The following is a 14,192-nucleotide window of genomic DNA, read 5'->3' as shown; positions in this document are numbered from 1 at the left end:
TTTTATGGTACTTATCTTGCAGGAAACTTTCTTGTCAAATATCAAACTCCAAAACTTGGCTTCTGTTGCATCTGGGAGTAAAGTTTGTCCTAGTCAGAATTCTGGATCAGGATAAAGACATGTTTGTGGAAAAAATGCACTAAACTTCTTCTGCTGGGAAAAATTGAACTGCACCCATTTTGAAAGATAGCAACAGTTTTCTACAGCTGCCTTTCTATGATTATCATATTACACAAAAGACAGAAGATGGTAAAGTAATCCACACAGAGAGCATTCCTTACAGTTGGGGAAAATTGCTTAATTATTAAGTTAACCTTGATTGCAGAAAGCAACCAAGGTTAACTTATGTCTAATGAATGCTCTCTCCTCTTGGGTATATGGTCAGGAGAGAGTAATTTCAACTTGTAAGATTTGGTTGGATAAAAAAAGTTCTTGATAAAAAGAGGGAAGGCCCCTCTGAGATCCAAAGCTTTGTAGGTCTTCCAGTATCACAGATCTCCAGGCAGTGTCATATGCTTTTTCCACATCAAAAGAAAACCAATACCAAGTGCTTGCATTTTAGGAAGGCATCTCTAATGAATGCTTCCGATCAGACTAGATGATCAGTTATTGAGTGATATTTGTAGAAGCCATATTGTGATCTGAAAAAAAAAGTCATTTCTCTCCAGAAACCATAAAAAATAAGAGTTAACCATCTAACATAACTGCTTGACTTTGACCAGTTACTCTACAGAGTAACTGGTCAAAATTAATTGGGATTTTGGATCCTTCCCTGGTTCAGGAAAGGCAATAATAACTTTTACCAGGTATCTGGTAAAATGCGATTATTCAAAAGAATTCACAGAAAATTCTATTGAATAGGAATAGCAGTTGATCATGGTAGATGGTGACAGATGTTTAATCATCTCATAATGGATGTTATCTGTACCACCAAGCAGCTGGATGCCATTTAAGCAAAGAGGGCTTTAATTTCTTGTGTTGTGAATGGCCTGTTGTAACATACCATAATATTCCATACCACTAGACGAGAAGAGAATGCATTTTTCTGCTTTACATTTTTGATTAGGAACTCCAGGGATAAGAAGCTATTGCTGAAGTTTTGGTAAAAATCTCCCCAAGAGTGTCACCAACAGCTGTTAGGTCAAAAACTGAGCTAAGATTCACATCTTAGATCAACTGTATGTGAAAAATTTAATGTAATTTTTTATACCTTCTCTATTTTCAATTGAATGCTATTTATTACTTAGTATCAATATTATTCCTTGATAATACATAAATCAGTTCATTTTTTAAAGTTTTAGTAAAAATGGATCTCCAAAATTTTAAATTCCTATCATCATTTCCTAACATTCTTTTTTTTATTGTTGTTTCCTAAAACAATAACTGGGGGGGGTGCTTAAGGGTCAGAGGAGACTTCCACATAGCCTTTAAAGAAATGCGGAGAACTGACCAGGACTTCAGACCTAATTTCATATCATCACCTTCTCGTGGTGCACCCTGTTAGGCATCTACTTGGATACTGAACAAATGAGAACGGGCTGGCAATTTCGGATTTAGCTGACCAAATTGTATTATTATTGGCTTAAATCAATATACAAAATGATGGTACAACATGACAATTTCATGCCGGCTGAGGCGTCACCCGATTAAACAAGGCCCCCCATTGTTTTCACCAGGGAACCAGACCGAACAGCGAAAAGTCAGCTACTGGAACAAATCTGAAAGCACACCCTCAACTCAACACCACCAGGGTTACAGATCGGTACTAGCAACGTAAGAAGCCTGAATGGCAAAGAAATGGAGCTAGCTGAGGAATTAGATAAGTACCAGAACAACATAATAGAGGTGACTATAACAAAAAAGAAAAAAACTGGTGAGATCTTTCTGAGCAATAAATACAAAATGTTATTTTCAGGCAATGACAATCAAGGAAAAGAAGGAGTAGCCATAGTATTCAACACAAAATACGAGAATATCATGAAATATCATGAAAATACGAAAATATGAAAATACCAAATATCAGAATGGAGAATTAGACAATGAGACTAATTTGTGCCTATGGTCCTACAGAAGGTTCTACTAAGATAGAAGTGGAGAAATTTTTTTGATGCTTTAGAGAAATCAACTGACACAATGAAAAAGGAAAAGTTGGTCCTTGTTGGGGATCTAAATAGCAGAGTAGGAAATGATTGTCAGACATACAAAAATATTTTGGGAAAATTTGGAGAAAAGGGCAAAGCTAATAATAATGGAAAATACCTGTTGGATTTCTGCTCAGGACATGAGGTGGTTATTACTAACACCATGTTCCAACATAAAAATGTACACAAATTCACATGGAGAGAAGAGACAAGGAATAAGAAAAGCCTCATTGACTATGTTATTTGTTGATAGTGATGTTTTCTCCCTGGTGCAGGACACCAGAGTGTACAGAGGATTTGAAATTGGAAGTGATCACTATTTAGTCTTGAGCAGGATAAAATTGAATTTCATATTGAAAAAAATTACATGTAAGAAAGTTTTAAAACGAATAAAAGTTGAGCAGCTCTCAGATGTGAACTGTAGACTAAAATACACAAAGATTATTGAAGAAAAAATGAAAGAGTTTGAGAATAGGAACCAAACATTAGAGATTCAGTGGCAAGCCTTGAAGAAAACCCTGATTGATTCAGCCAGAGACGAATGTAGCGAGGTTGTCTGTGAGGATAGAAAAATCAGAGCTCCATGGTGGACACAGGAAATTAAAGAGGCAGTGAAGGAAAAGAAGAAAGCATATCAAAAGTTCCTGGCAAATAAGAACATACAAAATAAATATCAAGAAGGTGGTAAGATATTCTGGAGGCAGTTGAAGAAGTTTAGAAATGGAGGAAAGAGTGCTGTAAAAGGAGTTAGAGATAATAAAGGTGACATGAAAACGGCAGAAAAAGATATCCTTGAAGTATGGAGTAATTACTTTGAAAAATTGCTAAATGAAACAAGCAGTGACAGCACAGTGGTAAAAAACACTCAACAGGCATACAGTCAGGAATACATATCCATACTTGAAATAGAAAAAGCCATCAAAGGCTTGAAATGTGGAAAGGCAGCAGTAGTACATGATATTCGACCAGAAATGCTGAAGTATGGTGGTATAAGAGTCTTACAGTGGCTGCACTGCATAGTTCAGAAGGCCTGGACAGAGGGACGAATTCCAGATGATTGGAGTAGAGCTCCCATAGTACCCATATATAAAAAGGGAAATAAAACTGAACATTAGAATTACAGAGGTATTTCTCTACTCAGTGTTCCTGGTAAGATATATAAAAGTATACTTGAGAAACAGTTGAGAAGAACTGTGGAAGAAAAGCTTGGTGAAGAACAAGCTGGATTCAGGCCAAATAGAGGCTGTCAAGATCAGATTTTAACTTTACAACAGATAGTTGAGAAATCATGGGAATATAACAAAGATCTGTATTTAAGTGTTTTGTCGATCTGGAAAAGTCATATGACAAGGTACCAAGAGAGAAGCTATTCAATACGCTAGTTATATGGTGTCAATGGGGCATTATATCAAGCAATATTTAGTCTTTATTTGAGTTGTAATTCAGCAATTGGAATTGAAGGAAATACAGGAAGGTGGTTTAATGTTAAATCTGGTGTCAGACAATGATGTACTTTATTCCCTCTGTTATTCATTACCTATATGGATCACATTATGAAGGAAAGTGGTATTAAACATATCAAAATTGGAGATGCTAATGTCAGCTCTTTGCTTTATGCGGATGATGTTATACTTTTAACTAAATGCAGTACAAGTCTGCAAGATTCCTTGACTTAATTGAATAACTGTTGTATAGATACGGTATGAAGGTCAGCAATAAAAAGACAAAGACAATGAAAATAGGTAGAATCATTGAAAATGTCAAACGTGTTGTGAACGGAGAACCTGTGGAACAAGTAAAACATATCAGCTACTTAGGCATGATTTTTAGTGAAGATGGTAAACTAAATATAGAAATAGACAACAGAATCAGCAAAGCTGGTATGGTGGGAAGTCAATTGAATAAATTCATATGGAATAAGAGAGAAATTAGTCGGAACACTAAATTAGCTGTATACAAGACTGTGTTCAAATCAATTTTAACTTATGGATCTGAGAGCTGGGTCAGAAGTAAAACACTTGACCAAAGACTAGAGACCGCAGATATGAGAGTCCTGAGAAAGATTAGAGGCGTGAACAGATGGCATCAATGGCAATATCATATTAAAAATGAGGATATTAGGAACGAACTTGACATTGTCAGCATCCAGGAATGCGTTAGCAGAGCTAATCTCAGGTGGTATGGTCACTTAAACAGAATGGGAGAAGAAAGATTAGCAAAACAAGTGTTCTCTGTCAGGTTGGCAGGAAAACGACCCAGAGGAAGACCAAGATATAGGTGGATTGATACGGTACAATGTGCCTTAGACGATAGAAATATAAGATCTGATAATGTTGGAGTCTTGGCAAGTAACAGACTGATTTCGAGGAAAATTGTAGATAGGTAGTTAGTAATGATGTAAATTTTCCATGTAGTACTATCATATCCTGTACACCCTTTGAGGGTACATGTCAGGAATTTGATGATGATTTCCTAACATATGAGGGTGGTGTGAAAAGTTCTCAGCCTCGCCCATAGTTGGCAACGTATATCGGCAAGATTTTTTTTTTTCTAAGTTGGTACATCTGTTATAAGCATCCATGTAAAATTGCAAGTCATTCTATCAAGTAGTTTGTTTTTTATAGCTGTCTGAAGCAAAAGTGTAGCCTGTATCTCTTGAAATGGATAAAATTGAGTATTGGGCAGTTATAAAATTCTTTGTAAAAGAAGGTTTAACGGCAAAAGAAATTCATTCAAAGTTCATAAAACTTTATGGGCACTCTTCTCCTTCGTTTTCGAAAACGGCCACTTTTAAACGTGGCCGTACCAGCCTTGAAGATGATCCACATGAAGGACATTCAAAAAGTAACAATATTTGAATACTGAAATCATTGATCAAATGCACGATATGGTATTGGATGACTGGTAAGTCAAAGCGCAATAAATGCACTTTGACTCGGAAATGCTGAGACTATAGGCATTGCAAAAGAACATGTAGGATATATTTTGCATGAAGAATTGCAAATGAAAAAGCTTTCCTCAAGATGAGTGCTGCATTTGCTCAAAGCAGATCAAAAACGCACTCGCATGAAAATCTCTGAACAGTGCTTGTAGCGTTTTAACCAGAATAAAACTGATTTTGTGCATCTATTTATTACTATGGATAAGACTTGGATTCACCATTACACACCAGAATCCAAACAGTGGACAGAAGCTGGTTGTTCTCTGCCAAAGTCGGTTCCATCAGCAGGAAAGGTCATGGCGTCGGTGTTTCGAGATGCTAAAGGCATTCTGTTTATTAATTATCTTAAAAAGGGTAAAACAATAACCGGGGAAAATCTCTGCTCTCCCAAACAAGCTATGGGTTTGAATTTCACAACAGATTTGCTTTCATTCTCCCTTAGCCAACCCACTGGTACCAACATCTTACAGGTTTACAATGGGGTTCACATTATATATATTGCATATTAAAAAAAGAATAGGTGAGATTATCAATTTTTAAACAGCTACAAACACAGAACAGACATTAGTGGCTATTATTTGTGCTTCTGAGTAAGAAATAAGTTAGTGAAATTAATGCATGGTTGGTTACAGTTGAGAATTGTTTGCTATTTGGAGGATGAATGCTGCTATGTAGTTTACAAAGTATTATCTGCATGTGTTAAATTATACATTGCATGACATCTTATGCAGACAAGCATACATCACGATGTTTGCTTTTCTACCTATTACCTTTGCTGATAAAAAAGAAAAAAAAAACATTTAAGTTAATAGGAGGATTAAAATGTGATGTAAAAAAGAAATAATTGGGAAAGCAAGTGTTTTCAATTTTAACAGAGAAGTTGCACTTAAATATAATGATAGAAATAAGCGATACATTATGCAATAAAAAACTTACGTTGCGCCTACTGTTTTCAGTTTCAGAAACTGTGGAGTAAACTGATAGCGTACAAAACGACCAGCATTTGGATCTGTATCTTCTTGGTCCTGGTCTCCATCTTCATCATCATCATCATCTTAAATTACATAAAATACAGATAAAAGCAAGCAAAAACTCACTCTTAAATTGGCCTGTAAATGAAAAATCTATACTCTATAGCATTTTACATTATGTTAGATGTCATTAATAATGTTTTTATAATTACCAAATTGTAAATGTCATCTACATGCATGTGTTAGGACAAAGCAAATTTGAACATAAGAGAGCCATGCAACCAGCAACATGTCTATCATAATGAGCTTTGAAGTTCTTTACATCCACAATGTAATTCTTAATATGCTGGTGATACATAACTGTCAATTTTTTAGGGAAAGGTGTAGTATATAACCATATACTGTTATATTAATTAAAAAAACTTTAATTAATACTTCCTATATTTTGGTAATGTTACATTACCATCTTCAGGGAACATAAAATTAATGATATGTGCACGCAGACACTAACACTGAACAAATATCGCTGAAGACAACAACTGAAGTCGGTCCGAGAGTCCTAAAGGTGCCACCTAGTGGGCTAAATTGGGTAGTAGTCTTGGCTGTTGGACTGATGTTCTAAGAATGAAAGCTTCCCATATTTGCGGCAGTCTCATGCATCCAAATTTGTTGAGGTTTCAGGAGTTTTTTGTAGAGCTGAGGATGATTCCAGGAATAATCTCTCATATTTATACTTCCTGCAGTGTAGTAAGGTAGCTTTCTTCCAGCGTATTTTATGGCAGTGTCCAAAGCATGGTCAGCAAGTCCTGAGTGGTTGTATTGGTGGAAATGGATATAATCCTCATGTTCAGATATCCTGATATTAGCTGTCCTGCTTGTTTGGCCGTAGTAAGACAGTTTGCAACTACAAGGGACCTGGTATACTCCAGGTAGGTCTAGGAGAAGTGGTTGGTCCTTGGAGGGAGCAGATAAGAGATGCTTTTTATATGGTTTATAACAAGTTGTCAAGTGATATTTTTTTTGGATTTTTGTTAGCTTTTCAGAAGTACCCTGAATATAAGGAATGGGTTCTCCACCTCTGGCCAACTTCTTTATGGAGACCTTTGAAGAAAAAGTTAAACTTGGCTCCACTTAAGCTCACTGTTTGGCTACGTTATGTAGATGATGTGTTCGCTATTTGGCCGCATGACATGGAAACACTCCACAACTTCTTAACACACTTAAACAATCAACACCCCCAGAATCCAGTTTACCTTGGAAAAAGAAAACAATAACAATCTCCCTATCCTAGACACTCTGATTACATGCCCGCCTTTATTTACATGAAGGTTACATAATTTTTTTCATGTAGTACTATCATATCCTGTACACCCTTTGAGGGTACATGGCAGGAATTTGATGATGAGGTGGCACCTTTTAGGACTCTAGGATCGACTTCAGTTGTTGTCTTCAGCCATATTTCTTCAGTGTTAGTGCCTGCATGCACATATCATTAATTTTATATTCCCTGAAGATGGTAATGTAACTTTACTGAAATATAGGAAGTATTAATTCAAGTTTTTTAATAATATAACAATATATTGTCTTTCCCTAAAAAATTGACAGTTATTCACAATGTACTATTTACTTTAATCCTTTATTCAAGTGTAAGCATACAAAGTTTGCACCTGAAGTAACTTCAGGACTGAGGCAACTCGTGGTAAAGGTGGACCAAGCTCTCATCCCTCCTTGTCCCATAATGCAAAGCACATCTCATTGCAGACATGTATAATGGTATGCATTAAGGGAAGGCCCACTACCCAGACTGGTTTCGACCTTTATTGAGGTCTCGTCAGCGGTAACAAGACCCAGAGGTGGTGATACCAAGGTGGAAGCAATGGATGCTTTGCATTATGGGAGATACTAAGACAAGGAGTGATGAGAGCTTGGTCCACCTTTACCACAAGTTGCCTCAGTCCTGAAGATACTTCAGGTGCAAAATTTGTTTGCTTACACTTGGATAAAGGATTAAATTAAATTTATTATAGTCTAAGCAAGTGGAAAAAAACTTCCAGCTCTAAATCCAGAGTCATTTAATAATAAGGTGAGACACCTTTTGGCAACTCATATAGGTAAAGATGACTTCTCCATTGCTTCCACTTTGGTATCGCCACCTCTGGGTCTGGCTCCCACTGACAAGACACCAATAAAGGTCGAAATGGTTGAAACCTTAGGTGATGAATGGCAATGCTGTAGCCCATGAAGTTTTAACTGAGGTTCGGCTGTTGCTGTCACCCAGGGCATGAGTGTGTTGGGGGGGGGGGGGGGGGGAGTGAATGGCAATGCTGTAGCCTGTGAAGTTAACTGAGGCATGGCTGTTGCTGTTACCCCTCAGATGAGCAAATGAGCAGCTCTGCTTGGTGGTGAGGAAGCCTGCCACGGTATAGAGCAAAAGGGTCTCAGAGTTCTTCTCAGTGGCAGGGTGAGCCTGTTATTGAGGGCGAACAATGCTGAGTTTCTGAATTTTTGATCCTGCTGGTCGCTCCACAATTATTGGGTGATCCGTGGGAGCTCACGAGTTTCAAACAGGAAAACCAGTCTGGGTAGTGGCCTTTCCCTTAATGCATAGCATTATACATGTCCGCAAGGAGATGTGCTTTGCATTATGGGAGATACTAAGACAAGGAGGGATGAGAGCTTGGTCCACCTTTACCATGAGTTGCCTCAGTCCTGAAGATACTTCAGGTGCAAACTTTGTTTGCTTACACTTGGATAAAGGATTAAACTAAATTTATTATAGTCTAACCAAGTGGGGAAAAACTTCCATCATCACAATGTGCTCTGGCAATGCATTCCACTCACCAATAACTCTCCATGCAAAAAATCTACTCCTGAAAACCTTCTTCAACACATCTTTATACAACTTCCAGTAAGTTAGACAGTAGGGACCAAAAACAGAACCCTGAGGCATGCCACTGGTCATCTTCCTTTTCTGAGACACTGCTCCATCATACACAACTTGCTAGTATCATTCAGAGAGCCAATCTCCGATTCATCTAACCAATATACTAACTATTCCAATAAATGGAATAGATAGTATATTGCTTATATATCAACTTATCATGTGGTAATCTATCACACTTTTGCAAAGTTGGCAATATTTTATGATAAGGTGACGAATGTGTTGAATACGGGAGAATCACATACAGAATATCACAGTATATGATTCTCCTTTATTCAACACATTCATCACCTTATCATAAAACATAAAGAGATTAGTAAAATGACCTACCCTTCACAAACCCATGCTGACCATCATAAAAAATCTTATGTCCATCAACCAAATCCTGAATTCTATTTCTAACCAATTTTTCCAACACTTTCATCACAACTGCAGATATACAGAACATACAAGTGGAAACTTCTGTTCTCAAACCAGGGATTACACAAAAAAACTAATGTAACATAAATACAAATAACAAGCAATACTAAGCCCAACCACATGGGTGACACTCAAGTCCTATCTAGGTGGAGCGCCCTCTGGCCGAGACTTGGGCACTGACAGCATCGACAATGCCGTCAGTGCCCTGGCCTTGCCACAATTTTGTGGTCGCTCCGAAAGAAGTGCCAATGCTTAATGTGATGTTCAGCGTTGAACGTGGGATCTGTCGCTTAGCGCCAGAGCTTAACCAACCTTGAGGGTGTGGTAAGTGATGGTGCCTGTGCTATGGCAGGAAAGAACGAAGGGTTTGTTGCACTGCTACAGAAAGAACCGGAACTAGAAGGGAAAAATTTTGTCCAATTACCACTTTAATCCACCAGGAGAATTTCTGCATGAAAGCTATTGGATTTGGGAATGTCATGAAAGTTATTGGGACTGTCGTCAACATTATTAGGGCAAGAGGATTGAATCATCGTCAATATCAAGAGTTTTGAACCCAAGAGTTCGAAGCTGATCACTGTGATGTGGTTTATTATAGCAATGTGTGTTGGATGAGCAGAGGGAAGGTTCTTAAAAGAGTCTTTGACTTAAGGAGTGAAATACAGCAGTTCATGCAAACCATGGGGAAGCCGATTGTGGAATTTAACGATCCGAAGTGTTTCGAACCCAAGAGTTCGAAGCTGATCACTGTGATGGGGTTTATTATAGCGATGTGTGTTGGATAAGCAGAGGGAAGGTTCTTAAAAGAGTCTTTGACTTAAGGAGTGAAATACAGCAGTTCATGCAAACCATGGGGAAGCCGATTGTGAAATTTAACGATCCGAAGTGGATGACAGACTTTGCCTTTGTGATCGACATCTCGTTGCATATGAATGACCTAAATATGCGGTTACAAATCCAAAGATGGTGCACACTCTGTTTGATTGCATCAAACAGATAAACAGAGCCAAGCTCGAACTTTGGAAAGCATCTTACAATTCTAAATACCGCATATAACTTAGTGGTCAGTGTGCTTTATTGAAATTTTTAATGCAGCCTGCACTGTCTGAAAGGTTGAAGACCCATGCTCTAGGTAGACGTTTTGCTGCTCTCAACCCAAACCTCCCTAAAACCTTAAGGGAATTAGGAGAGCTTTACAGAAGTAATGGTTGTTATTACTAATTGAGCTTCTTCCAGTTATCATTTTCAGTTGAAAAGCCCATGTAAAGGTTTCTCATGTCCAAGAAGTTAAGAAGCGTTAAGTAAATTAGACTAATAGGTTTACAAGTTATATACAAATACAAACATTTCACAGAAAATAAGTAAATAAAAAAAAAATTATAAAATTATTTATACAATTAGTAAAAGTCAAAGATTAAATGAAAGAGAATGCAGTTGGCCTCATAGCCTCAAAAAATGAAATTGCTAAAAGAATTAATGAAAGCATAACATAAAATTGGCAATGATGTAAATTAGTGACAAACTACAGTATGGTATAAAAAAAAAAGAACTTTGACACCTCTTAAATATACACATTATGAGATATGTTGTTCAACTGCATGCACATTAATAGAAGAGCATGTATAGAGTTTAGGTCATTACATTTAAGAGATGAGAATGCTTAGGTGGATGTGCGGTGTGACCAGAAAGGATCGTCTGAGAAATGACTATGTGAGGGGAACAGTGAAAATTACGAACTTCGGAGCAAAGATACAGGAGGCAAGGTTGAGATGGTTTGGTCATGTGATGAGGAAGGAGGACGAATATGTGGGAAGAAAGGACATGCAGATGGATGTGCAAGGAAGGAGGGAGCATGGGCGGCCAAAGAAGAGATGGAGAGAGCTGATAGAAGAAGAGTTGAGGATGAAGAACTTGGATGTGGAGGAGACTCATCATTAACAGCGATCCCACTTTAGTGGGAGAAGCTGCAGAAGAAGAAGAAGAATGGTGTTGACGTTGGAAGAAAAGACATTTATCGTTGAGCATTATTTTTGTTCATACAGAGTTGACAGAAGAAATGGTCCACGCAATGTTGAAGGAATGGGTACTATTCCACATGAACTGACTCCAAACCTTGTGAACTAAGGGATAAAATTACACAACATGTTTCAACCATTTTTCTCCAAGTTGACAGAGAACATTCGCATGCACTATGAAACTTGTCTTGAAAGACAAGTTTCATAATGAAATGGCCACCTTGACCATTTCAAGCATGTAATCTACCATTGTTAATGCTTTATTTGACCAAGATTCCACTGATAGTTGTAAATGTGCATATCATGTGTAAACATATATTTCTTTGTTAATAAATCCATTTACTCCATAACACATTGTTGTAGTCATTCAGTACTTTTTTTTTGTGCGCCATTTGTATAATAGTGTGAATACTATGGCAGATTGTTATTGAAAGAGACATGCACACAAAAGCAACAAAAAAGAGTACAGTGGTATCTCGCTAATCCGAACCTCTTTAGTCCGAATCCTCCAGTAATCCGAACTGCGGTTCGAAAGGGAAAAAAAAGTTTTATTTAGTACGTATTATTATTTTATGTACTATTATTTTTATTTAATAAATTATTTTAACTGTTATATTTATTTTATTATTATTACAGTACAGTACAGTATTTTTTTCATACTGTCGATTGTACGATTATACTGTAGACCTATTTTGATTTATTGTGTGTTCACGTTTGCTTTTTTATACTGTACAGTACGTACTGTATTGTCACTGCTGTCCTCCTTAAGGAACTGATTAGTCACCAGTATTGCATAGTGTTTGTTTATATTTACATTCCTTCAACAACAATAGCGACTTAGCCTAAAGCCTGGTTGTATATAAACTTCAGTTTTTCTTTGGTTATTGAAATGAAATGTTGTCTGAGTTGTCTATTGTTTTGTATTTTCTTAAGTTTTCAGTGAATGATTATCGATTGTTTTAGTAAGTGATTTTATTTTGTAACAAATTTTAAGATAAATTTTAAAAGTGACAGTTTTATTGTTTATTAACTTTATTTTTTATTTTACTGTTTTTAACACTAAAATTTATTTTGTTAAAACGGCTACCGGGCCAAAGCCTAACAAAAGAAAACACGTAATTATCATTGTCGGATAAGTGTAAAATAATTCAGCGTCTAGAAAAGGGTGAAGCGTACAACTTGCTACTAAATACAATGCCGGCAAATCTACAATCAGTGACAAAAAAAAAAAAAAAAAAAAAAAGATAGGATTTTAACTTATGTTTCAACCACAGAAGAAGGACCAAGCTAGAGACAAACTCTGAAAACAAGTGATTTTTCTTTACTTGATTCTGCTGTTTACACGTGGTTTCTTCAAGAAAGTCGTCGTCATACTCCCATCTCCGGAGACATTTTAAAGCAGAAAGCTAAGCATTTCCATTCACAAATTTACCCGGATCAGAAATTCAAAGCAAATGATGGTTGGCTAGAAAAATAATTTAAGACATGTCACCAGTGGCGAACTCAGGATTTAATTTTGGAGGGGGCCAAGCGCTCATGATTTAACCTTTTTTTTTGGGGGGGGGGGGAGTTGAGTAGACGACTTGCGAATACACACTATGCATCGCATATGACCTATGACTGAGCATCTGCAGTGATCGCTAATTCATAAGTAATATAGAAATAGAAGACACGACAGAACATAAATTAAAAAAATGAATTTTAATTAGGAAAAGATTTTTGGAAAATTTTCTAGTGTTTTTTCCTTTTCTTTGGGATGCCCGGGCCCCTTGGCCCCCTCACACCCTCTGGGTGCGCCACTGCATGCCACGGTATTCGATATCTATCAATATCAGGGGAAAAATCCCTCCCCCCTCTGGGTGTGCCACTGCACGCCACGGTATTCAGTATCTATCAATATCAGGGGGGAAAACTGTAGTTCACAGAAATGATGCCTCAGCACCCGGTTGAAAAATGTACAAACAGCGTGTCACGATAATGCCTTGTGCAAACACCTCAGGAAAACATAAATTAAAGTTACTTATGATTGGAAAATCAAGAAACCCAAGACCACGCCTTCCGGTTTTGTACCGAAGTCAATGTAAAGGAAATAGCGAACTTTTTCCAAACTGGTTTCACAACGATTTCGTACCGTCTGTTAAAACTTATTTAAAATCCCAGAATTTGGAACAGAAAGCACTTTTATTATTGGATAACTGCCCTGGACATCCTCCGGCAGATGAATTGATTAGTAAGGATGAAAGTTGCAGCCAATCGATCAGAACATAATACCAACCATTAAATTAAAATATCATAAAGACCTGCTTTTAAATGTAATTTCCCAAAATTATGATGTTACCACATCGATAGAAAAATATAAATTTCAAGGATGTAGCATTCTCAGTTGCTGGTGCTTGGGAAGCCGTCGAACCTGAAGCAATTCGAGTGTCATGGAAAAAACTGTGGCCTTCTAGAATTTACCAAGATAACTACGATGATACACAAAAAGAGGAAATTCAAAACGTGCATAATTTAGTTACAAATATAAATCCAGGTGTTCATATTTCACAAACAGATTTGAGGAATGAATTACAAATCAGATGCTGAAATTATAAATATGACGCTACATTAAATGACGATGATGACGATGAAGAACTCGAAGAAAAAAAAGTAAAACATGGAGAGGTAGTTGACAGTTTCAATATGTGCAAAAAAATCTAATCAGAATGATACGCCATTCCACAAAATTTAGTTGCTAATGCAGCTCCAAAAGCATTCGAAAAA

The 14,192-nt window shown here is 37.0% G+C and overlaps 1 protein-coding gene across 1 annotated transcript in view; it reads right to left on the bottom strand.

Annotated features, from left to right (window-relative positions):
- The window catches only part of unc-119 (unc-119 lipid binding chaperone), a 73,165-nt gene that overhangs the window by 34,029 nt on the left and 24,944 nt on the right, over window positions 1–14,192 (bottom strand). Inside the window, exon 3 of the mRNA XM_090406057.1 lies at window positions 6,019–6,136. Coding sequence (XP_090262183.1) covers window positions 6,019–6,136 — 118 coding nt within the window. The remainder of the gene's footprint in view (window positions 1–6,018; window positions 6,137–14,192) is intronic.

This window comes from Typopeltis vanoorti, chromosome 16 (genome assembly GCF_054136105.1).
Source record: "Typopeltis vanoorti isolate ZY-2024b chromosome 16, IOZ_Tvanoo_1.0, whole genome shotgun sequence".
Classification (NCBI taxonomy): Eukaryota; Metazoa; Arthropoda; class Arachnida; order Uropygi; family Thelyphonidae; genus Typopeltis; species Typopeltis vanoorti.
Note: the sequence above shows the minus strand (reverse complement) of the source record. Positions and strands in the feature narration are given on the sequence as shown.